The 26,160-nt window shown below is 34.0% G+C and overlaps 2 protein-coding genes and 2 long non-coding RNA genes across 10 annotated transcripts; 2 read left to right on the top strand and 2 right to left on the bottom strand.

The window, feature by feature from the left end:
• Positions 1–4,554: 4,554 nt before the first annotated feature.
• Positions 4,555–5,965, top strand: LOC112006456 (uncharacterized). Its single transcript, XR_010627649.1, has 2 exons — positions 4,555–4,998; positions 5,052–5,965. It is a non-coding gene; the product is annotated as an uncharacterized LOC112006456 (long non-coding RNA).
• Positions 5,966–8,472: 2,507 nt separating this feature from the next.
• On the bottom strand, positions 8,473–13,840 carry LOC112006455 (uncharacterized). Of its 6 annotated transcripts, none has more exons than XR_010627639.1 (4): positions 12,959–13,840; positions 12,222–12,328; positions 10,257–12,119; positions 8,473–10,165 (listed from the first exon to the last, which is right to left on the bottom strand). It is a non-coding gene; the product is annotated as an uncharacterized LOC112006455 (long non-coding RNA). The 6 variants fall into 6 exon arrangements; XR_010627640.1 differs by lacking the exon at positions 8,473–10,165 and having other exon boundaries at positions 10,433–10,764; positions 12,023–12,119; XR_002882354.2 differs by lacking the exon at positions 8,473–10,165 and having other exon boundaries at positions 10,433–10,764; positions 12,032–12,119.
• A 106-nt stretch (positions 13,841–13,946) lies between these two features.
• Positions 13,947–22,019, top strand: LOC112006452 (disease resistance protein RPV1). 2 transcript variants are annotated; one of them, XM_024038725.2, is made up of 5 exons: positions 13,947–14,470; positions 15,050–15,574; positions 17,172–18,285; positions 18,758–19,030; positions 19,121–22,019. In XM_024038725.2, the coding sequence occupies exons 1-5, from the start codon at positions 13,947–13,949 to the stop codon at positions 19,616–19,618; spliced, it is 2,934 nt and encodes a 977-aa protein (XP_023894493.1). In that variant the 3' UTR covers positions 19,619–22,019. The 2 variants fall into 2 exon arrangements, with proteins under 2 accessions (XP_023894493.1, XP_023894492.1); XM_024038724.2 differs by having other exon boundaries at positions 19,118–22,019.
• Positions 22,020–22,130: 111 nt separating this feature from the next.
• On the bottom strand, positions 22,131–25,530 carry LOC112006453 (putative pentatricopeptide repeat-containing protein At1g16830). Its single transcript, XM_024038726.2, has 3 exons — positions 23,295–25,530; positions 22,582–22,688; positions 22,131–22,482 (listed from the first exon to the last, which is right to left on the bottom strand). The coding sequence occupies exon 1, from the start codon at positions 25,439–25,441 to the stop codon at positions 23,441–23,443; it is 2,001 nt and encodes a 666-aa protein (XP_023894494.1). The 5' UTR covers positions 25,442–25,530; the 3' UTR covers positions 22,131–22,482; positions 22,582–22,688; positions 23,295–23,440.
• Between the last annotated feature and the right edge of the window lie 630 nt (positions 25,531–26,160).

Below are 26,160 nucleotides of genomic sequence, written 5' to 3'. Positions count from 1 at the left end.
TTTTTTTTTTTTTGGCGTGCTTTGATGACTATGGTCATTGCCATTTGTAATAGCAATTTCCTCTTTCTTCTTCTTTAATTGTACACTTAAGTCACTTCAATAGTGCTAGTTGCATGACAATGTACAAATGTGCAATTGCATGCTACACAAGACAAAGTGCATTCTATATGAATCATAGAGAAGTATAAGGATTGAAGCTATTTGACCATATGCTTCTTTAAACTAGTCTTTGTTAGGTGCTTGCACCGTATATAATTTTTAAAGCAATTTAAGAAGATTTTGGTGAGTTGATGGAGATAGCGGAAATTTATTGAGACTTAAATTCATGAGCATATTGTGAACACGATCATCTAGCATTTTAAGTGTAGGAAACTTAATAGAACTTCCCAAATTCATGACGATGAAACATATGCTACTAATAATATAGTTATATTGATTATGATAATTGTAACAATTTTATAGCAATATTCTCAACATGTTCTACATACACATTTGTATTAATCATGCGAGCTTGATATTTGTTTAGTTTCAATAAAATAATCTCATGGATAAAAAAGAAAGAGAGAAATGAGTTACCTCAATAGAAGACCTTAAATCTCAATACTATTTTGTACATACCTTGGTCTTTTCATTGTTGTAGTCTTCTTGACGAACTCTTCGTCATTGAACTCTTACTTATAGAGCTCTTCTTTGTTGGATTTGTAGCACCCATAATTTACAGGAGTTAAACTCGGCATTTGTGATGTAGATGGAATTTTCACAACTTTTAGCTATATTTCTGTTTTCTTCTTGAGAGTTTTTCTTCGTCAAATTATGACATCTCCTTAGAAAATTTGGAATTTCTTTTTATGTATGAAGCGCATGCTCTATAGGTGATTCAACCATTTCCACTTTTTTCTTTGTTTTGGCGATAGTAGAATAGCAAAAGAAATGGACGAACTTAAGATCAATTGATCAGCTAGAGATCAAAAGTCTAAAATAGGACACACTAGCTAGAGTAGATATTACTAGTCAAGCCTTTTAACTTTAGCAAGAAATTATCTAGCCTTTTGGGTCAATTGTGCATGTTTGTACTAATCTTGTAATTTAGCAATTTGCCTTTCCAACAATCATTTTCATAACTATTACCCTATTCTCGTGCAATTGAATAACACTTGGTAAAGTGTTCAAGAGTGTTGGAATTCGGTGTGTTTAATGATATTTGCCATTATGACAAACAGTCATTATTTTTATCATGGTAAACAATTTTAAATTTCTTAAACAGCTAGGTTTTTTATTTGGCAATAATGATATTTGTCATTATGCCTAACACTTGACTTCAATCGTTGTTGCAAATACTAGGAGAATTAAAAGGGAAAAAGAAATGTTTAACTCTGACCTTAAGGACCAAGAACTGGGCTGCATCATTGCTATATTTTGTTCCTACTATTTGAAGATGTAGATATATCCAAAGGTTTTGCCCACGTTCAAACATGAAAGGTACATTTGTTGTTGGATGATGACCAAAAGAATGGCTTGTCATGATTTGTACCTGTATTTTTCTTCCTTTGGGCTTAATCTTAGTCCCAAATGGAAATCTTCATAAAATTTCATGTCTAATTTATTAGAACAAAATTTAGAAACTTATAGACCAATGTATGGATAGTGATGAGGTAAATTGTTCATGATAGAAGATTATGTATGAAATTATAGAGTGGTCCCAAAAAGACACTGCTACTCTTTAAAATAAAAGAGTAGAATGAAAGAAATAAGTGCATATCAAGCTATTCTAGTTACACTAGTGAATAGTTTAGTACTTTTACTAAGCAAAGTGTTAAACTTGGAGCAATATTTTTCAAGTAAGAAATTCACAAATAATATTAATCACAAATGCATAAAATTCGTTGGGGCTTAATATTGATTTTTATATAAATGAAGTGTAATTTTGTTCAAATCAAGCACTGGAGTGTAGTGGCTCGATGAAAGCATGATGCTTTAGCATACAAAGACCACTAAAGATTTCATGAAACCATGTGGTGGGATTTATGCATCAATTGTAAAAGTATGTTGGACTAGTATACAGGAGGAAAAATCAAAACCCCAACGCATAACATTGCCAAACCATTTTGGTATAACATGCTATGTCTTTGTTGTTTAATGAACTCATATGCACATACCTTGATACTATTATGAGAGGAGATTGTATGATAATATGTAACAACTCAAAAACGTGTTCTTTCTCAAAGTCAAAGTAGCATGCATGATTGGGAAAATTTAAAATAGTGGGTCATGTACATTATGTGTAAATTTATATTCTGATAAGATTTCTCCTTAAATTTAGAGAAATAATTAGACATCTCTTGTTAAATGGAATTCAAGCCCAATAAAATATGGTTCAATGCTTTTAAATGTCCAAATCAAGATTTTGATATTTGGCAAAGCAATTAAAGTTGACTTTACTTTCCTTAATAACGAAAATTAAAATATTTAAATTTGATAAAAATAACGGAGGTTGAGAGCCTTTACCTTAAATGGTCCTTAATTGCAATACTTAAGCACCATAAATTCATAACCTTAGCCGATCATATAATTGACGGGTTTCGGGCAATATTCCAGTTTGAAGAGAATGTTTCCATCTTTGATCTCCCCTTTGGTCGGTTCTTCTTGACAAGTTCTCTTTAACAATTGTTCATCATCTCTAGATCACACATCGTCACCATATGTGGTTTTGCAGTCAACTTTATTTTTTATATATCTCTTTTGTGAATGTTTTCAATCTCATAGAGGACTGCTACAAGATTAGTTTTCTTGGACATGTATATATAACGTTTTTGCCAAACATTCATAAATCATGACAGTTTTCACAAGGTGCAATTGTAGCAGAAAAAATAGAATATTCATTATCGTTGGCTTCCACCTACCTAATACTGATTAGGTTGGCCCACAGCCAGGCTTATTGGATTTTCTATAATTTCCAAATTTAGTGTTTCTAAATTTGGTAAGATAGTAGAATCTGACTTCAGCCTCTTTAGTGTCTAAACTCTAAAATTATGATATAATTTCAGTAAGACAAAATTTTGGCTTCAACTTTCTCTAACGTTGAAAATTAAGATTTATTATCTTTGGCAGTGCAATAATATTTCACTTCTTTTTTATTTTTATTTATATATATATATATATATATCTTAGCAAGATGCATTAGGAAAAAGTAGTGAAATAAAAAGCCATAATTAATGGTATAATATATGAATATCAACCAAGATGCTATCAGTATACCAATTATTTAATGCTATAAAGAGACAAAATGATCTCATCGTGTTATAATAGGAAATGTAGTAAAGGTGTAAAACCCTTTTTTGGCTGTAATTATGTAAAATCAGATAATTGAAAAATGTTTCCAAGCCTTACCCACACGGTTCAAGGCATTTTCATATATATAGAAGAGTTTGTTACAATTCAAAATACAATTCAGATATACCAATTTGGATGGATATACTTCTAGCTCATCGATCACTAAGATACAGATTCAAAAGTGATTCTACTGTATCCTAATCCTATCTCATCACAAGCCTAATTCTATCTTATCTTATCTTATTCAAAATATGATTAAGCTATACAAATTCAAATATACATCAGCTACTCTCCTCGGCAATTACAGTTGTAGCTACAGTTGTATCCTTAACAAATTAGGATACCAATTAGGCCATGATGTATAATAATATTTGGCTTTAATGGCAAGGATCTCAAAGAGACCGGTATGACTGATGCGGTTTATAACAATCAAGGTATTCATTACCCTTTTTTTTTTTTAACGCCTATATTTAAGATCACAATTTTGGTAAGGCAATTATATTCTATTGAAGTCTGGTTCCACCTTTCATGCAAACTAAAAACAATGGGGAACTGGTGAAACTAAGAAAGGAAATTTCTCCTATGGTAATTTCATCATATTTGACTTGGGTGGCTAAAAATTATATGACCACCTTCAATCACTTTTTTTTTTTCTTTTAAAAAAAAGGATACTTAATAGAGTCAATTCCTCTGTTGTGTTTCTAAAGTTTTAGATGGGTTTATTATGTTTTTAGACTTCTAGATCTTTTAACAAGATGATGTAAGATCATATAACAAGATGAGAAACGGCACATCTTACCTTAAGGCCTAGGAGCTGGGCCATTCCTGCGAGGTCTACCAAAGTCGCTCAATTTTTGTGGTTGTCGTGTGTACTCTGTCATGCTTAAAAGGTCACAGGTTGTGAAGTTCTTACGTCATCATCAACCAACCCAATCATGTCTTGGGGCTGGAAGTCACACTTTCATTGGTAATGGCATCATTGAAGGCGTCTTTCCACCAAACCCTCAAGCTAGAGGCCAACAGATTTGAGACCTTGGATCTAGGCTCTCTCACCATCGTCTATTCATTCGGCTGACAATTCGTGTTTTAAAGACGATGGTGCCTTGGTAATATCTCTTTATCTTTCCCATCTCAACCCAATTTTAGATGACTAGATATGGGTAGAGTAAAGAGATGATCATTGAGTCTCATCCCATGAGGTACTCTAGATTGAACCGAGTGAACCCTTTGTTACAGGAAGAGCTAGATGACTAATCGCCTTCCCACAGACGGCGCCAAACTGATGATGCCAAAATCGTCAGTTGGATCACTCGTCCAATCCAGAGCTTTAAACGATCTTGTAGGACCTGCAAGATAAAGAGAGATAGATCGAAGAGACCAACGGGTTGTGCCCGATGGGGGAGCCTCCGATGCTTAAATTAGTATCACCCTATATTTCTCATCTTTAGATAGTGTTTTGTTGTAGCTTTTGACATACCTTCACAAGTGAGAACGGATTGTCCCTTTTATAGGTGATTTGGATAGCTGTTATACATAATTGGAGGTGATTATTACCCATGTGTAACAGTCATCGTATTGATGGGCGTTTAAGACTGATGAGTAATGGTCGCCATTAATGTGTTGAATGTGCTTGAACGGTTACATCTTTTGGTCTACTAATGATGCAAGGTTGTCNTATGTGCCTTGAACGGTTACATCTTTTGGTCTACTAATGATGCAAGGTTGTCCATATTAATGGACAACCTTAATGATTTTTAGGACTCATCAAGGATGAAGGGCCCTCGGTATGTTTTGAAGTGCCTAGTATTATTTATTGTAATTTGGATGGGTTTGTGGTATGCATTGTTTATTCATCATGTCCTAACAATGACATGATAGAATCCCCAGATATTCCGAGCATTTCAGTTATCAATTATACCAAGAATACAATCCAAACCTCTAGGCCAGCAACAATTGATGTAGAAATCTCCCCCGAAGATCACATGTGGCAGAGCAACATTTCTAAACGTAAATTCAATTTGGAGGATGGTGATGAAGTAGAGGTTATTGTAGATTTTGGGGCTAGATTCATTGTTAAGAAGATAGGGGTCAGCCTAATATATGACGGGGTTCTTGATGGAACAATGTTTCATTATGCCTCTACATCAAATGAGGATACCATTGTTGTTAGTGACAAAGAGGATGTTAAAGATCAGGCCTGGCCTATGCAGTTTGAGAGAGGACTTCATGATGAGGAGGCAGGACCAAGTCATGGTTGGCTCGATGATAAACACAACCTAAAATATTGAAGTGTGAAGATAATACCGAGATGAGTGTAGCTGAGGAATAAAGATAGAAAGCTCAAATTTAAACTTATTGTCATTTGTAGTAGGTAAAAAGCACAATAAAAAGAAGAACACATAATGGACTCGCAAGTCAATTGCGTTTCATGATTTTTTTTTGGTATCAAAGTCACGTTCAATGTATTTTTATTAGGTCGTCTTTATCTCAATCGAAGATAAACATTTTTTGCTAATCATTTGTCATCTATACATGCGTGAGCTATTTGTAACACCATGTCTATTTTTCTCCTTGAATTTGTAACAAGATGTCCATGACGTTCCTTTTGCTAATAACTAAGAGATATTTTTAGCCATTTTCCTTTTTCATGGTAAAACTTGGAAATGCATTTTTTTTTTAAATCTCTAGTGTTAAAAGTTTGAGAGAGAGAGAGAGGAACAACATGTCCTAAGTGTAGTATGATGAAAGCATCAAATTCATCACACATAGCTTGCCACCAAGGAAGTTCAACACTAGCCTCATGATAAGTATGATGCTTATAAGGAGTGGAAAGAGCAATGTATTAGTGATAACTAGTTGCGGAATAGTTTTTAAGGTGTACATTCGATTTTTAAAAGTCAAAGTGTATGAATATTATAAACATTTAAGGATATATATATGTGTGCGTGGAGGGACAAACCTCTCCCTTAGAAGGTATTGTCCGCTTTGGGTGAAGACCCTCACAGATCACACACACGATAGTACACCTTCACTTTGGCCCAGCACTTATAAGCTGAAGGTGGGAGGCGTCTCTCTCCGATGTGGGATTAAGCAAATCCGTGAGGGTCTTCACCCAAAGCAGACAATACCTTCTAAAGGAGAGGTTCGTCCCTCACAATATATATATATATATATATATATATATATATATATGTATATAAAGATTTAATGAAATGTTAAAAAATAGGATTATAAAAATTGTTAATTTGATTTCTTATGTAATTTCTATTATTACTAGAGAGCATCTCATTTTTTAGTTATGATAGGATTGATTAGAGTTCGATTAATTTTGTATGACTGTATTTCTTTTTATTTTTTTAGAAAGATGTATGATTGTATTTAGTTGTTGATTATTGATTTAATTATGTGAATGTAACAATTGATTTTATTGCATTATAAAGTTTTTAATGTTCTCAATACAATCATTTCTATTTTATTTTTTACTCACCCTGAGAGCCTCTTTGATTTTCAATTAACGGTTACTAATTGACATTTAGTTTCTTTTATTTTTATTTTATCTTTCTTCATCTACTATATATAACTTTGTATTGTATTTTTTTTTCTTCTCCATAAACGTCTCTCTCTCTCTCTCTCTCTCTCTCTCTCTCTCTCTCTCTCTCTCTCTCTCTCTCTCTCTCTCTCTCTCTCTCTCATTGTAACGTTTATTCATCTATTTTTCATTCAATTTTTTTGTCCTCAAATTAAATTAGTATATTCATAACTATTAGTTTGTTTGTGTTATGTTTGGTTTGATATCCTGCTTAATTTTTTTTTTTTTAATTTTAATTTAGTGTTTCTAAATTGGTATGTGTTTTGTATTTCATTTTTCCTTTGATGCATTGCAACTTTTCATGAGGATACTTTATAAGAAAAATTTTATTTATTTGAATTTAATTAAAATATTATATGTTTATTTTTTAAAAGAATAAATAATTTAATGATATGGAGGATATGGTTGAATTTAAAATAAGATGAGAATAAAAAAGAGAAAAAAATAAAATATATAGCAATAAACACCAAATTATCAAAGTCATGTTATGTTATGTAATAAAATAACATTATATTCTTATATACTATCTTTATAATGTAATAGGATAATATTTAACAATTAAAGAGAACAAAAAAGATAATAACTTAATAAAAAAAAAAAACTGCATAAGGCCTGTGTAGGCTCAAAATCATTAGGGGGGCAGGTAGCAAAGCTGCCTAGTTGCCTAGAGCATTAGGGGGGGTTGAGGGATGGACCAAGGACTTGGAATTAGGGGGGTAGCTTTGCTGCTGTTGCATGTAATGGTTCTGACCGCCAGCTCTGCTGTTTATTAGCTAAAGTTTTTTTTAGGTGTCTTTGATGCGTACTGTTAGATAATGACAAAATTATTTTGTTAAATTTTTTTAATAGGGTCGAGTTGTTTATTTTTGATAAAATTGGTTAATTGGGCTTAATTTTTTTTTAATATTTTTGCTATTGGTAATTTTCATTGCTGGGCTAATTTTCCTGGTCTTGAATATTTTGTTTTATATTTTAAATTTATAAATTTTTTATAACTTTTGAAAGGAGGAAAATGCTCGAGTTACAAATGTTTTATAAATTGCTAATGTGGTTAGTAGTTATTATTATGTCAAAAAGTTATGTAAATGGTGTGCCCATATATGAACTAATAAGAATTTACTATTTCAACAACTTGTAAAATCTTCTCAAAAAAAAAAAAACAACTTGTAAAATTATTGTAGAAAATTTTGTGACTACAACATTACTCTCAAAATAATTAATGATATTATTAAGGGGGGCAAATGATAACTTTACTAAACAAGATTGCTAAAATTAATACCAAGATATATACTATTAATTTAAAAAAAAAAAATTTGGGAGTAGGGGCATTGCCCCCATTATCTAAGGGGCCGCTTATGTGGCTCAGCTTCAGCTTTTAAATATATCTGCTTTTAGATATATATATATATATATATATAGATTAGTAATGGACAGAATTGGTGAATCAATATCACAAATGGACAAGCTAGAGGAAGCAATAGACCCTATGTGACTAAACCATCAATAATATAAATGACAAGACTAGAAGTTTGAGAATGTTTTGTGGGAAAAATAAATAGTGAGGCATTAGAGCCGGAGGTCATATAGTCGCAACAAGCAAAATCAATGAATTTGGAATTGCTACTTGAGGGAACAGAAAAGGCAGCATAACTGCATAAGGCCCATGTAGGCTCAAAATCATTCCGAAGGGCCATAATGAAATTCATGAACTTATGAAGATCATGGTATTAGGCAAAGAGAGTAATGTCATCAGCATCTTTCAATGATGGATCTACATTTTCCAATTGTTCCCGCAAAGTAGAGGTGTAAGCATAAAAATCGAAAATGGATTGACTTGATTCTTGGCTCAATATCTAACAAATTTTGTCGATCTTGATATGGAATCCCAAAGCGACATGGCAAGGAAGTCCCCAGCTGCCTCGGTAAGAGATTGTTGATTTAAGGAGCATGAATGTTGTTCCAATCTTCAAGTTTGGCAGCAAAAGCATCATCAGATTCATTTGTCTTTCAAATTGGCTAGGATATTGAATCGGTCACAAAACGCCACAATTTTCTACATTTGATTTTAGGAACATAATCATGTTTTGGTGTTCGGACCCATCCAGAATAATAGTGATAGGATGGTTGACATCATTGGGCTAGGCCATGGAAAAAAAATAAAACTTCGATTCTGTTTTGGGATTGCAATCGAATGCATGCAACGGAGTCTTAATTCGGGCAATGAACTGGGTCACATTTTGAATTGCAATTAGTACTTGGTTTGGGTGTGGTTCAAATATATGAGTGGATGCTGATATCAGGCTATCATGTTTGTTGACATGGCAGGATATTACTCCACCTTGTTTATGTAGCTCTTGTGTACTTAATAAAGTGAAGCGAAGTGAAAAAGAAAAATATAGTATTTTGAGCTTTGTATTTCATAAAATAGACACACAACATTAACCACTTGTAGTTTTCAACTCTACAGTATTTCAAACTTTAACATGGTAAATTCACAGCCTTGAGGAGTAAATCCAACCAAAAACTCTTCTTCATTCTCCTATGTGCTGGAACCCTCCACTCTTCTTCGCCCAAGTACCGAATGACATCAGTTTTTAGTTGCCATGCAACAATGAACCCGATCCTTCAGAATTGTGAATTATTCTTAAAAATGGCTCCAAATGTGTCTACCAAGTATCCATGAAATACTTCCGAACGCCTCAGCTAAGGGCGATTAGCCAAGGACCATGCACTTTTTGCATTGTAACAAGCCATAATATGAATTTTTGATCCATTAAATTCTAGTGGGTGATTTATATGCTCACAGTTTGGAAGAATATTGACTTGCTCAATATACTATTAGTATCTTGCAGGATTCTCAAACCAAACATTTGTAATTGAACACAGTGGATACCCACCTTCAATTTGCTTAGGCTTTCTCAGAAAAACAACATAGCCAGTAGGACATTGTCCAAATTTTGTCAATTAGCATACCGACCCACAATTTGCCAAAAAAAAAAAAAAATTTTTAAGTCCCAACGATTCAATCATCATTCAATTTCCCTTATCCCCCTAAATAAATGAACAAAGTTTATTGCATACAAAGTCGAACAATATCAATTGTCCAAAAAAAAAAAATGCAACAACATGGTCACCATCAATTGAACTCAACTCTTTCCCTCAATTCTTCAAGTATTAGAAGCTAGATGTTCAAGTCCTCAAGTATGGAAACTAGCCAATCAAATCTTCAAGTTTTTATCACAGAGTCTTCATAAATAAAACATGTATGATTAAAAATCAGATTATTTAAGAAAGCTATTGAAAAATTCTCAAATAAAGAAGAGGTTCGAAGGCCTACCAGAACCAGAAAATCTTTCATTTCCACTCGAAATTATATATTCCATTGGAGCTAAAATTATCAACAAATCTCCATGAACACTCAAAGAGTTAACACTTGTTTGAAACCCAAGAAAAACATTTTTGGGTAGAGCAACAAATTGAGAATATAAACAAGAATAGAAACCAAACAAAGCAAGAAACTAATAGTTGTCTGTACCTTATCATTATTCATGAAATAAACAAGAGCAGCACAAGGAACAAAAGTTCATGTATTTCCAATTTCATCAATCAGAGACAATTTAAGAGCAAATAAAATGAGAATGAGGTTCCATTTCTTCATATTTCCAAGAATTCAAAATAAACAATTAATGCAGTAAAAAAAAAAAAAAGGTGACTGGATAAAAGCTCATCAAAATATTGCTAGTGATCAAGAACAATAGTTGAAGTGATTCAGAGGATGAAGAAGCTATACCATTTCCACCTAGCAGTACATGATGATGGTGAACTTCAGTCCCTGTTGAGCAAGTCTGGAAATCAAAGCAAACAGCAGATAAATAATGACATAATATCAGAACAAAAGCCATAACTAACATTGAGAGAGAGAGAGAGAGAGAGAGAGGGTATCAGATGCAAAGAATGAGAAACTGAGAAAATAGTGGCAGCACACGCAATGGCAACACATCACACCAACAGCAATGCTGCACTGCTGTCTGCTCAGAAACTTGAAGAAGAAGCTGACTGGTGTGGGCTACAAAGGAATTTTTATGTCTTTCAGTAGATTCCTACAGGTTTGGGAATAAGGAAACCACCTGTTCTGGTGGGGGTGATTAGTTTCTCATGTTATATGCTAATGTGGTGCTCACATGCATCAAATGCCCAAAAATTATTCACATGAAAAGTTTTAACCGGTGACGGTAATCTGAGATAATCACATGAAATTCCTAGGAATATTCTCCAAATTTCAAGAACCAAAGGGCCCCTAGGAACCATTAGATTATTACATCATCCACTACCTCCAAGAAGAATGATATGTTATAAAACACAACAATATACAATATTATAGAATTGATAACAAGTAAATGATATAAAATTATATCACTTATACGTTGTAAACTTAAGTTTTCCGGAAATCTATACATTTGCACAACTTTCTACTAGAGTTTTTTCTCCCATCCTGTCGTTATCTACAACTTTCCTAATGCACATTACTTGCACCTATCTCAGGTCAATCAGACTTGTTATTGTACAAGTTTACCCCACTCAAAAACTATAGGCTTAAAAAAAAAGAAGTGCCCAAATCTTGCACAATTCTCATCCTTTTTTCATTCCCTTCTTAAAATGCTGTATTGTTGTTGTTTAGCAACACTATCTCATGTCATCACTTGCTACTAAAAGGGTTCTCATGCATCATTTTCTTTCCTGGTGAGCAAAATAGTCAAGCAGAAAGGGTTCTCGATAGATACTAGATGCTAATCTGAATAAACAAAGAACAACAGTTTTACACTTTTAATGCATAACTGAACAATAAAGTTAGTGTCCAGACGATGAAGCAGAGGGAGTTTCATGATGGATGCTTGATTAACACTTAACAGGAACATCAAAAGGGATTAGCAGACTACATTCACTACATTAACAACACTGTTTCCCTTCAAAATACTTGTTATTAGAAATGACGCCGGCAAGCTTCACTTCCCACATTAAAGAGGGGATAGGGAACAAACGGTTTTCTAATTTTTTTTAATTTTTTTTTCTCTTCCCTTCCCTTTAAGTAAAAGACATTCAGACCTTTCTAACCTGAGAAGCATCCTTCAATTATTTAGCTCAAACTAGGCAGAACTTGAGGAGCCTCTTCCTACATCATAACTGGAGCACTACACACAAACTTGAGCCAAATAGAAGGGGAATGAATGTTTCTTAAACTCTGCAGGAATTGAGGAAAATTAACTTTTTCCTATAATTTGGAAAATATACAGGTTGCAAATACCTTTGGTGAGGTACTTCTACTATCTCCATCAAGCCAGTGTTTAAAAGATATATCCTGGAAAAAGCTCAACCCTCCTTGCAAGCTCATCCTTCAATAGCAGCATCCGTCTGCAACAAATAAATGAAATGGAAATAAATAAATCTATTCAATTAGAAGTGCCAACTACATGAAGAATATTTATAAGAGCACGCTTTACATTCTAAAACTCATGCATCTCAGCTTATAGAACATATTTTCATAAATTTATTAAGCAAAAAAGAAGAATTTTTGAAAATTAGTTTCTGTTCTTTGTATTTTAAAAGCAATTTTTTTTATCAACATTCAATGGAAGATCCCATAATGTTGACTCTAACTATTTAACCTTTTTGTATACTATAGTATAAATGGTTCTCTCAGTTAGCTTGTCATCAAATAAATAAATTAAAACTTGCAAGGAACAAAGGGCAATTAAATAAAGTTGATAAACAATTTATAGTACAATTAGAGGTCTTAGGATTGAGAAATAGCCTTCCATTTAGAGAGAACCAATACAGTAGATAAGTTTTATACAATTTACATCTCAACCGATGCAGTTTAAGCTTTCATAGTTTGGTATTAACCGAGTTGAACAAGCAATGTGACCAAGGTTTAAAAATATAAGCCATACGCAAATCCTGAATTGGCAACACATATCACAACCAAATAAAAATTAAATATAAGCAAGTAGGCAGAATGGAGATTATGGATAGCAATATTACCTGCATGATGCCTGCCAAGAGATCTGTAGCTCAATGACATATCCTGCTCACCATTATTAGGAGAAAGAGGGTTTGAATCCCCTGAGGGTTGTAACTATTGAATTATCAAGGAAAAAGAAAACTTCAAGATGTCTTACAAAAATACAGATGAATCTCTGAATTATAGAGAAAAGGACCTGTAGCAACAGATGAATCTCAGCCAACTGAAGCAGTCACATCAGAAAGGTCCTCAGAGCGAATTTAGTCATCCAACAAAACTATATTTATCTGGTGTAAAACCTCTATCAAGTATGTCATTATATAATTCCATAGCAAGAGGGTATATTATAATTTTTCAGAAAAAATAACTATGGGTTGAGTCAGCCAGGGAGGGAGTAAAGTAATTTCATGCAAAAATCACTATTTCTAAAAGAAAAGCAAAGGCGAAAGGAAAAAATTCTAACGGTTTAACATTGGGAACTAGTATAATATTTAACATTGGGAACTAGTATAATATCTAACGGTATATTATAAATGAAATTAAACTCTTATGGATAGTTGAGTTATCAAAATAATATTTTATTTATAAATAAAAAAAGATATTTGATATCAATCAATAACATTTATTTTATGATGTTTTTTTTCTTTATCATAAGATTAACACATAAACGTAGAACCCATCAAATAAGAGAACAAAGTTTCATGGTTGAAGAATATTACCGTGGCTAAAATTTATCGGACAGTGTAGAAGGAGTTGATCAGGTGCCACAAACCGTAACTCCCACTAACACTCCTCTACCAACCGTAACTCCCCCACAAGGCGTGTTGTGCACAAAATTGTGCATTAGTGTGTGACATCAAAATTGTTCGTGTAAAAGTGGGTTTAAAATTTAAATACTTGGGTAGTTGACTTGACTTGAGTGATGACCCCAACAAAGTCTCCTTGGCTCTGTGCTACACCACTTCTACTGCTAGGTTTTAGCTATTCTTCCCCAATTTCCAAATTGCCATGGCTGCCATTACAACTCTTTCCAAACCCTTCTCTTCATCTTCATCGTCTTCTTCCTACCAACCCCCCGACGACTATGAGTACGATGTGTTCCTCAGTTTCAGATGCGAAGACACTCGCAAGAATTTCACCGATCACCTCTACCACGCTTTGACAAAGGCTGGATTCCGCACCTTCATAGGCGACGGAGTGAATCGAGCAAGAGAATATCTTTCTTCCGAGATTTTACAAGCAATACAGGGGTCCAGAATATTCCTCATCGTCTTGTCCAGAAACTACGCGTCTTCCACGTGGTGTTTGGAGGAGCTCGTGGAGATCTTGCGGTGCCGTAGAAGGTCAAATCAGTTGGTTGTCCCTATATTCTATGATGTTAGTCCCTCCGATGTGCGCAACCAGAGTGGTACTTTTGAACAAGCGTTTGTGGAACATGGAAAGCGTTACTTTTTAAATGGAGACAAGGTATCCATCTGGAGGGGAGCTCTCACTGAAATTGCTAATATTTCCGGGTTGAATCTGGAGACAAGGTAAATGTCTAATTTAGTAACTCCCTACCTTTTTTTTTTTTTTTTGGGAGGAACTCCCTAATTTAGTAACGGTTCAATCAAGATGCGTGTTCTTACGAACATACAAAACAAAAGTCAATTTAAATAGGTGGTGGTAAACATAATAATAACAATATTATCTTCTTAGCTCAAAAAAAATAAATAATAATAACAATATTATTATTATTATAATTCATAAGGACTAACGTTTAATTACTCTTTTGTCCGATTTATCTTAATTTTTCTAATGAGTTTTTTTTTTTTTTTTTTTTTAATTTTTTTTTTAATTTTTTTTTTTTTTTTTTTTAAATTTTTCTATAATTATTTTGTAAAATTAATTAATTATTGAAGGGATGGCGCACTTCTGGGCCGGGGGCAACGTCCCCCAAAGATGTAATGGATAGAAAAACACAATTCATCATTAAAATTTATTGCTCTTAACCCAATTAATTTGAGAAAATATATAGGAATAGGCACTTGTGCTAGGTTGGGGATAAATTAATTATCACTATTAATCCTAATTACTTACTATTATTCCTAACTGCTCAAAATATTTTCCAGGAATGAAGTTGAGTTTATTCGGAAAATCATTCTTTATATTTCACTTTCTTCTTCTTCCAACCAACCCCCCGACGACTATGAGTACGAAGTCTTCCTGAGTTTCAGAGGCGAAGACACTCGCAAGAACTTCACCGATCACCTCTACTACGCTTTGACAGAGGCTGGAATCCACACCTTCAGAGACGACGAAGAGATCCGAAAAGGAGAAAATCTTTCTTCCGAGCTTTTACAAGCAATACGAGGGGCCAGAATAGCCCTCATCGTCCTCTCCAAAGACTACGCGTCTTCCAGGTGGTGTTTGGATGAGCTCGTGGAGATCATGGAGTGCCGAAAAAGGCTGAAGCAGAGAGTTATCCCTATATTCTATCATGTTAGTCCCTCCGATGTGAGCAAGCAGATGGGTAGTTTTGAACAAGCGTTTGTGGAACATGAAAAGCGTTACTTGTTGGATAAAGACATTGTACGCAGGTGGAGGGGAGCTCTCACTGAAGCTGCTACTTTGAAGGGGTGGAATCTATATGACAGGTAAATGTCTAATAATATTATAATATTATTAACCCAACTCCCTAGCTTTTTTTCTTTTTTTTGAGAGGAACTCCCTAACTTAGTAACGATTCAATCAAAATGCCGATTCAATCAAAATGCGTGTTCTTATGAACAGACAGAACAAAAGTCAATTTAAATAGGCGGTGGTAAACATAATAATAATATTATAATTAAAATTTATTGAAATGACATTTCCTATTCATTTATATAAATTGTACTTTCCATTAGGGTTTCTATTTAACTCAAACAAATAAATCTATTCAATTTCACAATGTTAGATTTTTACTCATTCATAGAAACTGTAAGTGAGAGTGTCCTTTATACAAACTCAAGAAAAAAAAAAGGGTTATTTTCTCCATGATTTATGTAGAAATATATATAAATTGAATACTTCATTAAAAGATAGAAGACATTGATTTAATTATTGCATTTACAAAAACCTTCAAGAGATATTATCATTTTTATAATTTTATACATACATATTATCATATATCTTATTGGGTCAGCCCGAAATCCCAAAAAGTTTAGAGCAAAGCCCACTAGGAACCTAGCCCGTAGTCACCCAAGACTGATGGACCAAGATCCAAACTTCACACAAAATGCGCAAGTTAGCGCTTGCCAAAACTTCTTCTTCCCAACCCATACACACGCACACTCTGTCTCTCTCTGTAACTGAGGTGTAGCAAAGATGCAAGCCATATCAGGCGTACAGTGTTTGTTTTGTCCGATTTATCTTCATTTTTCTAATGAGTTTTTTTAATTTCTTTATAGTTATTTTGTAAAATTAATTAATTATTGTTTCTGAGGCCCCCAAAGATCTAATGGATAGAAAAACACAATTCATCAATAAATTTATTGCTCTAACCTAATTAATTTGAGAAAATATATATTATGATTAATGCATAGCCACAAACCTTATATTATTTCCTTCAATACTTTCTTTCTCTTTCCTAATTAATTTATCCCTGACCTTGCATAAGTGCCTATTCCTAATGTTGTTGAGTTGCAGATTTTCTTTAGAATGGTCATGTCCTTATTCTTATTTAAGTATTGGTTATTCAATAAAGATTATCAAATTGTAAAGATTATGATAAGATTAAACTATCCAAAATCTGTTTAGTGAATAGAATTTTTTGTAATTCAAATTCTAGTCCCTACCGTATGACAAGACAATAGTAAGGCTTGAAGTTCTTACAATGTTAAATATCTCTCTCGGACTCTCTCTAAACTTCTCTAAACTTTTAAGGAGAGACGAAAAACCAATGCTTACATGTTCCACACCTAGGAATTGTCAGTAAATCACTAAAGATTTTTTATTTATAATTTTTCTTTGAGGAAACAAATCATTAAAGATTTTGATAGATATTCTGCAACTCAAGTACGGTTTAGCAACCATATAGTCAGTGCACCTTCACGTATTACCAGAGAAGAAAAAGCTATGATAAAGAAAATCCACGACTCTTTTTGTTTTTGAGAAGAAAATCTGCAACTCAACCACGTTAGGAATAGGCACTTGTGTTATGTTGGGGAAAATTAATTATCACTATTATTCCTAACTTCTCAAAATATTTTCCAGTTGTGAAGCTGAGTTTATTCGGAATATCATTAAAGTAATTTTATCACAACTGGACAACAAATACTTATTTGTAGCACTCTACCCAGTTGGAGTAAATGCTCGCATGAAAGACATGACTTCACTATTATGTGTTGGAGCTAATGATGTTCGCATGGTAGGAATTTTGGGAATGGGCGGAACGGGAAAAACAACCATTGCTAAAGCCATTTATAATGAATTTTATCTTCATTTTGAAGGTAGTAGCTTTCTTGGAAATGTTAGGGAAACTTCCAAGCAACAACATGGTCTGGTTCATCTACAAAAACAACTTCTTTCTAAAACCTTGAGGACAGGAAAGATGACAGGAAAGATAGAGGTAAGTAGTGTTGATAGAGGAATCATTATGATATCAAAAAGATTTCGTCATAAAAGGGTACTTGTTATAGTCGATGATGTAGACCAGTTGGGGCAACTGAATGCCTTAGCTGGAAGTCGTGACTGGTTTGGTTTGGGAAGTAGAATTATTATAACAACCAGAGATGTGCAGTTGCTAGAGAATTTTAAAGTGGATGGCATATATAGAGCTAAACAAATGGGTGACAGTGAATCTCTTGAGCTCTTTAGTTGGCATGCCTTTAGAAATGAATATCCAGCTAAAGATTATGAGGACATCTCAAAAAGTGTAGTTGCTTATTCAGGAGGATTGCCACTGGCTCTTGAAGTTTTGGGTTCTTTTTTGTTCAACAGGAGCATGCAAGAATGGAACTCTACATTGGATAAATTAAAAAGGATTCCCAATGAAAAAGTTCAAACAAAACTTAGAATAAGCTATGATGCACTAAGCGATGATACAGTGAAGGATACATTCCTTGATATATCCTGTTTCTTTATCGGAATGGACAAAAACTATGTTGTACAAATATTGGATGGTTGTGGTTTTTTTTCCAAAATTGGAATCAGTGTCCTCATTCAGCGGTGTCTTCTTACAGTTGATGAGAGAAACAAGCTTATGATGCATGATTTGCTTCGAGACATGGGAAGAGAAATTGTTCGTGAAAATTACCCCAAGGAACCTGGTAAACGTAGTAGATTATGGCTACAAGAGGAGGTAATTGACATACTGACATTGCATGAGGTAAGAACTTCCTCTAGGAAAAAGATTAATAGTAAAACAGAACTTTGTTTATGTACATCTGTTAACAAGGGAAACAAATGCATGACCTCATAACAATGATATGCCACGACTGATTTAAAAAAAAAAAAAATGATATGCCACAAGAGTGTAATCCCCTTCATTTCTAATCAAGAGAGACGCTTGTTTACTTTTCTAACATGCATCGTTCTATTGTTTTTGAGCTTCTTGGCATGGTTTACATTATTCTATTAAGAAAGTGTCTGATAGATGCCAATAAAAATACATTGGTTTGGTGCAAATGTTGATGAAGGGATTAGAAAAATGGGACATTTTTTTTTTTTTTGCTATAGTACGAGGTTCTGTGGTACATGCATGTTTTGTTAAGTCTGTATTTCTTTTTTTCTTTTTTCTTTTTTTAAATATCTCAACTTCCACATAACCAATTTGCTTACACAGTTCTTGTTTTAATCAGGGAATCGAAGGAGTTGAAGGGCTCACTTTAAAATTGCCAAGAAGTGAGGTGAATTTCAATACAAAAACATTTATAAAGATGGAGAGGTTGAGATTACTCCAACTTGATTACGCACAACTCACTGGGGATTATGAATATCTTTCCAAAGAGTTACTGTGGCTCCGTTGGCATGGATTCCCTCTAAAGTTTATACCAAACAACTTTTATCCAAGAAAGATAGTTGCAATTGACTTGCGATATAGCAATCTTAGAGAAGTTTGGAAAGATCCCAAGGTATAATTTAACCTTAAAACCATCAAGCCATAATTGTTTATCTTCTACGTGCTAATATTATGCTTTCCTTATTTTCTCTCTCTTTAGCAGTTGCTCAATAAGTTGGAAGTCCTAAATCTCAGTCATTCACATGATCTAACCTGGACCCCTGACTTTTCAAGACTCCCCAATCTTAAAAAATTAAAACTCAAAGATTGTACCAGTTTGCTTGAGCTTCACCAATCTATTGGAGATCTTCATTATCTTGTTTTGGTAAATTTGAAAGGTTGCGAAAACCTTAGAAGTCTGCCAAGGAGTTTCTATAAGTTGAAATCTCTTGAAACTCTCATTCTTTCTGATTGTTCTAAAATTGACCATTTGACTGACGACTTGGGGGAGATGGAATGCTTGACTACTCTTCGGATAGACTACACTGCCATAAGAACAATTCCATCTACCATAAACCGACTGAAGAACCTCAAACATTTCTCTCTACGTGGGTGCAAAGGATCACAACCTAGGTCTTCATCTTTGATATCACCAAGTAAAATTCCCAAGTCTGTCAATGTATTGCTGGAATCAGTACAAGGCTTGTCCTCGCTAAAATAATTATGTCTCAGTGACTGCGATCTATCAGATGACACAATTCCGAAAGGTCTTGGGAGTTTATGTGATCTTCAATCTTTAGATCTACAAGGCAATAAGTTCCATGCCCTACCATCAAGCCTTGTTGGTCTTTCAAGGCTTCGTAAGCTCAGTTTGGATTATTGCAGAGAACTTCAATCAATACCAGATTTACCTACAAGTTTGAATAGTCTGCATGCAAGAAACTGCACGGCTTTGGAAAGAATGCCAAATGTATCGAAGATCTCAAGCATGGAAACTTTGTTCCTTACTAATTGCCACAAATTAGTTGAGATTCCAGGTTTGGATAAAATGTTGAAGTACTTTGGAATCCTTCACATGGAAGGGTGCAACAATATTACAAGTACTTTCAAGCAAAGCATCCGACAGGTTTCCTCTCTCTCTCAATACCCCCCCAATCCCCCTTCATTTTTTTGACTGAATCCTCATTTCTGGAGACCAGCTCTCCCTCTATAGCTGTTTGACTGAATCCTCATTTTTGTTCTCTATATTTAACTTTTGATAAAATTTAGAACCAAAGAAATTAGACCACCCCCGCCACATCCCCAAAACATTAAAGAAGAGATTCAACCAAATCAGAATGCCTACAAGAACCAGAAAATCTTTCATTTCCAATTGAAATTATATACTCCATTGGAGTTAAAATTATCTACAATTCTCCAAGAACACTAAAAGAGTTAACACTTATTTAAAACCCAAAAAAAGTTTTTCAGGTTGAGCGACAAATTGATAATATAAACAAAAATAGAAACCAAACAAAGCAAGAAACTAATAGTTGTCAGCACCTCATCATAATTCATGAATTAAACAAGAGCAGCACAAAGAACAAAAGTTCATATTTCCAATTTCATCAAGAAAATGAAATGAGAATGAAGTTCCATTTCTTCATATTTCCAAGCATTCAAAATAAACAATTAATGCAGTGAAAAAAAAAAGGTAACTGGATAAAAGGTCATCAAAATATTGCTAGTGATCAAGAACAATAGTTGAAGTGATTCAGAGGATGAAGAAGTCATACTATTTCCATGTAGCTGTACATGGTGATGGTGAACTTCAGTCCTTGTTGAGTAAGTCTACAAATCAAAGCAAATAGCAGAGAGAGAGAGAGAGAGGGTATCAGATACAAAGACACTGAGAAAATAGTTGCAGTAGGGGCAGAGTACATCAGGCAACATGACACCAACAACAATGCTGCACTGCTCTATCTGCTCAGAAACTTGAAGAAGAAGCTGACTGGGGTGGGCTACATTGGAATTTTGGCATTTTTCAGTAGATTCCTATCGGTTTAGGAATAAGAAAACCACCTGTTTTGGTGGTGGTGATTAGTTTCTCATGTTATGTGCTAATGTGGTGCCCACATGCTTCAAATGCCCAAAAAAGACTCGCGCAAAAAGTTTTAACCAGAGACGGTAATCTAAGATTACCACATGAAAATCTTAGGTATATCCTCCAAATTCCATGAACCGAAAGGATCCACAACTCCAAGAAGAATGATATAAGAACTATTAAATTAAATGTTATAAAACACAACAATATACAATATTATAAAATTAATAACAAGTAAATGATATGAAATTAAATCGCTTATGCGTTTTAAACTTAATTTTCCAGAAATCTATACAATTGAACAACTTTCAATTAGATCTTTTCCTCCCATCCTGAATTTATCTACAACTTTCCTAATGCACATTGCTTGCACCTACCTCAGGCCAATCAGACTTGTTATTGTAAAAGTTTAACCTCACTCAAAAACTATAGGCATTAAAAAAAAGAAGGCACCAAACTATTGCACAATTCTCATCCTTCAAAGGCCCAAAAAACACTCACGCAAAAAGTTTTAACCAGAGATGGTAATCTAGGATTACCACATGAAAATCTTAGGTATATCCTCCAAATTCCATGAACCGAAAGGATCCACAACTCCAAGAAGAATGATATAAGAACTATTAAATTAAATGTTATAAAACACAACAATATACAATATTATAAAATTAATAACAAGTAAATGATATGAAATTAAACCGCTTATGCATTTTAAACTTAGTTTTCCAGAAATCTATACAATTGAACAACTTTCGATTAGATTTTTTCCTCCCATCCTGACTTTATTTACAACTTTCCTAATGCACATTGCTTGCACCTACCTCAGGCCAATCAGACTTGTTATTGTAAAAGTTTAACCCCACTCAAAAACTATAGGCATTAAAAAAAAAAAAAAAAAAAAAAAAAGAAGGCACCCAACTCTTGCACAATTCTCATCCTTTTTCATTCCTGTCTTAAAATACTGAATTGTTGTTTACCAATGATATCTCATGTAATCACTTGCTACTATAATGGTTCTCATGTCATTATTTTTTTCCCTGGTGGAGCAAATTTGTCAAGTAGAAAGGGTTCTCAGCAGATGCTAGATGCTAATCTGAATAAACAAAGAACAACAGTTTTACTGCATAACTGAACAGTAAAGTTCAGTGTCAAGACGATGAAACAGAGGGATTTTCATTATGGACACTTTATTAACAGGAACATCAAAAGGGGTTAGCAGACTACATTCACTACATTAACAACACTGTTTCCCTTTAAAATACTTATTAACTGACATGATGCCATGCAAGCTTCACTTCTTACATTAAAGAAGGGATAGTAAACAAATGATTTTCTCCTCTTTTTTCGTTTCATTTTTTTTTTTTTTTATTGGTTTCCCTTCCCTTTAAGTAAAGCAAATCTAGACCTTTCTCAACTGAGAACCATCCTTCAATTATTTAAATCAAACTAGGCAGAACTTGAGGAGCCTCTTCCTACATCATAACTGGAGCACTACAACACAAAACCTGATTCAAATAGAAGGGAATGAATGTATCATAAGCTCTGCAGGAATTGAGATACTTATACCACCTCCAAATAAAGACAATACATACAGATACAAGTACCTTTGTTCAGATACTTCTACCATCGCCATCAAGCCAGTGTTTAAAGGATATATCCTGTAAAAAGCTCAACCATCCTTGCAATCTCATCCTTCAATATTAGCATCAATCTGCAACAATACAATTACAATTGCTAACCACATGAAGAATATTTATAAGAGCATACTTTAAATTCTAGAATTCATGCATATCAGCTTATAGCACATATTTTCATAAATTTTCTAAGAAAAAAAAGAAGAAGAAGATGTTATTGAAAATTAGCTGCTGTTATTTGTATTCTAAAAGAAAACTTTTTGATCAATATTCAATGGAAGATCCCATAAAGTTGACTCTAACAATTTAATCTTTTGTGTAAGGGGGTTCTCTCTGTTAGCTCATCCTCAAAAAAAATCAAAAACAAAAGGTAATTAAATAAAGTTGATAACCAAAATTATAGTGCTAGATTAGGGGTCTCAGGATTGAGAAACAGCCTTCCATTCAGAGAGACCAAATACAGTAGATATGTTTTATACAATTTACATCTCAACTGATGCAGTTTAAGCTTTTATAGTTTGGTGTTAACTGAGTTGAACAAGCAATGTGACCAAGGTTTAAAAATATAAGCCATCAAAAATCCTGAATTGACAACATAATATCACAAGAAAAAATCCAGAAGACCAAATAAAAATTAAATATAAGCAAGCAGTCAGAATGGAGATCGTAGATAACAATATTACCTTCAAGATGCCTGCCAAGAGATTTGTAGCTTAGTGGCATAGCCTGCTCTCCTCAATAGATAAAAATATTACCTTCAGGATACCTTACAAAAATACAAATGAATCTCTGAATTATGGGGAAAAGAACCTGTATCATCAGTTCAATCTCAACCCACTGAAGCAGCCATGTCAGAAAGGCCCTCAGAGCCAGATGTGCCCACAAATGGATCATTTTCCATATAACCTTTTAACAGAAATAAGCTCTCACCATCTACTTTCAGACCTGGGACATGTTCTTCAGACAAAGGCATACAGATTGCCTTAGCTGGTATCAACCCAAGATCTCTCATCTCAATTAAGAGATTAACAGCTGAATTAGAATTGTGAGATCTACAAAGAAAATTACATAGCCTAAAGTAATTATTGTAGCTCAGTTCTACCCTTGCATCAATCATCTCTTGTAGCAACTGTATCACCATTTTAAGATCTCTTTCTCTACAAGAAATGTAGAGGATTACATTATATGTATGCGCATTGGGAGTTATACTGTCCTCCTTCATCTGGTTATACATGGTGCAAGCCTCTCCAGTTCTACCACTCTTAAGAAGTCCATGGATAGCAACTGTGTATGATACAGCATCAAGTGGATACTTCTCTACAACTGCTTTCCTAAATACTCTAATGGCTTTATAAAGTTTACCGGCCTTTATAAGTCCATCTGTAATTACAGTATGGATGTAAGCATCCTGACCAGGATAATTCACAATGATCCCATGGTAAGCATTGATTGCTTCATCAATTCTTCTGGCTCCACATAGTCCACTTAGTAATCCAACAAAACTATATTTATCTGGTGTAAAACCTCTATCAAGCATATCATTATATAACTCAACAGCAAGATTTGGAAACCCTGCTTTACAAAAATAACTTAGAAGCGCATTACCAACTACTAAGTCTGCTTCTATGACAAGTCCATGGACTAACTTGGGTAAGAGAGAAAACCTCTTAGACAAACATATGGTAGATACCAAAGAACAGAATGTATAGGAATCAGGTGCCAATTTTTTATTTCCAAAATTTACAAAAACATCAAGCGCATCATCATACCTTCCAATCTTGGAGAAACAATCTATTAATACATTACAAAGAACCAAGTCAGGGGCATACCCTTTGGATTTCATGATATTTAAAACAAGGAATGCATCACCAACCATTTTTGTTTCCATAAGTCCCTTAATTAAAGTAGTATATGTTACAACATTAGGAGAACAACCAGTCTTACCCATCTTCTCCAGCAAACTACACGCAATATCAATTCTATGCAACCGGCAAAACCCATCAATGAGTATACTCCAAACATTCACAGATATTGGAATGCCCAAAGTAAGCATTCGACTCAACACTTGATATGCCTCCACTAGCTTGCTCAACTTGCAAAAACAATTCAACACCATCTCAAATGTCTCAACATTCGGATAATACCCCATTCCCAACATCATTGTAAAAACCTCCCGAACGTGAACCAAATCATTCAACTTACACAAATTACACAATGCAATATTAAATGTCAAAAAATTAGGCAACTGGGTGTCCTTCAAAACCTTAATGGCTACATCGACACGCCCAATCTTGAACAATACATCCATAATTACATTACGCGCAAACGTGTTAGGCTTAAAACCAAAGCAACCCATTTGCTCAAAAGCCTCAAAAACCATGTCATACATTCCCCCACGCCAATAAATCCTTAACAAAAGCAAAAAAGTTTGTGCCTTTGTAACACAACCAATACTCTCTAATCCCCTAACAACCCCTCCAACAGTTTCATACCGCTGCATAAGGCGGTTAACCACAGCAACCATGTGGTCAAACGCAGTCGTATTATGAAAGTAGTTGGGTTGCTTAGCACACCATAAAAAGAAACTCAATGCAATCAAATCAGAAGTACAGTTCAGTAAGGTGGAATGTACAATCTGATGAGTGAGAGTGATAAAGGGATTGTTTTTCCCCGGAAAGTGTTGATTTTCCCGGAATATTTTACTCTCGGTAGTTGGATTAGTTACACATACCGTTGCCGAGGAGAGAAAACGAAATGGCAGAACTGAAGTGACGAAGAGGCGACTTGGGGTTGAGTGTAGCAAACTCCACCTATAAAATCTCCATAACATTTCCAGGAAAATTTAATTTTCCCAGAAACCAAACGCGACATAGGAAGCGAGTTAAAGTAGACAGCTGTAAAGGGTTTTTGAAAATCTGTGTAAAACTAAAACCCTACAGAAAAGAGAGAGATGATGGATCGGGTTACCAAAATGTGTATTTCGTTCCGGTCAATGGACTGTCCTAATGGGTAATTCTACTGGGCCTTAATCTGGTGAATTTTAGGCTGGGCCTAGTGGGTTGTGTGGGCTTTCAACTAATGCACACGAACCCACAATTGCATAAAAGTACGCAAATGCATATATTAATTTCCATATTCCATTCTCTCCTCCCAAACATAAAGTTGGGACATAGGGCAAGTGTGGTCTCCCATCTTTTCTTCTTCTTTTGTTTTTTACTTTGGAAATTGTTGAACAAGTAATGATAGATTTGTGAAAATACACATTCGATAAAACTATATTGAGTGAAGTTGTAGTTATTGGTTACAACTAAGTTTGTAACCAAACTTTTCTTATCAAAAAATGTATAATAACTCTTTAACTTTATTTTTCGCCCTTATTATTATTTTACCATTTATTTTTCTTTCTTTTTTTCCAACAAGCGATAAAATAAAATAAAAATATTACTTTTTTATTAGTTATGAATAAATTCTTAATGACTTGCCCATAAAATAATTATTTTATTATTAAATTGATTTTACTCACTTAATAGAGTCCGATAAAATTCCGAG

Source organism: Quercus suber, unplaced genomic scaffold (genome assembly GCF_002906115.3).
Source record: "Quercus suber isolate HL8 unplaced genomic scaffold, Cork oak 2.0 scaffold_3B, whole genome shotgun sequence".
Lineage (NCBI taxonomy): Eukaryota > Viridiplantae > Streptophyta > Magnoliopsida > Fagales > Fagaceae > Quercus > Quercus suber.
The sequence above is the reverse complement of the archived record's forward strand: the minus strand, read 5'-3'. Positions and strand labels throughout refer to the sequence as shown.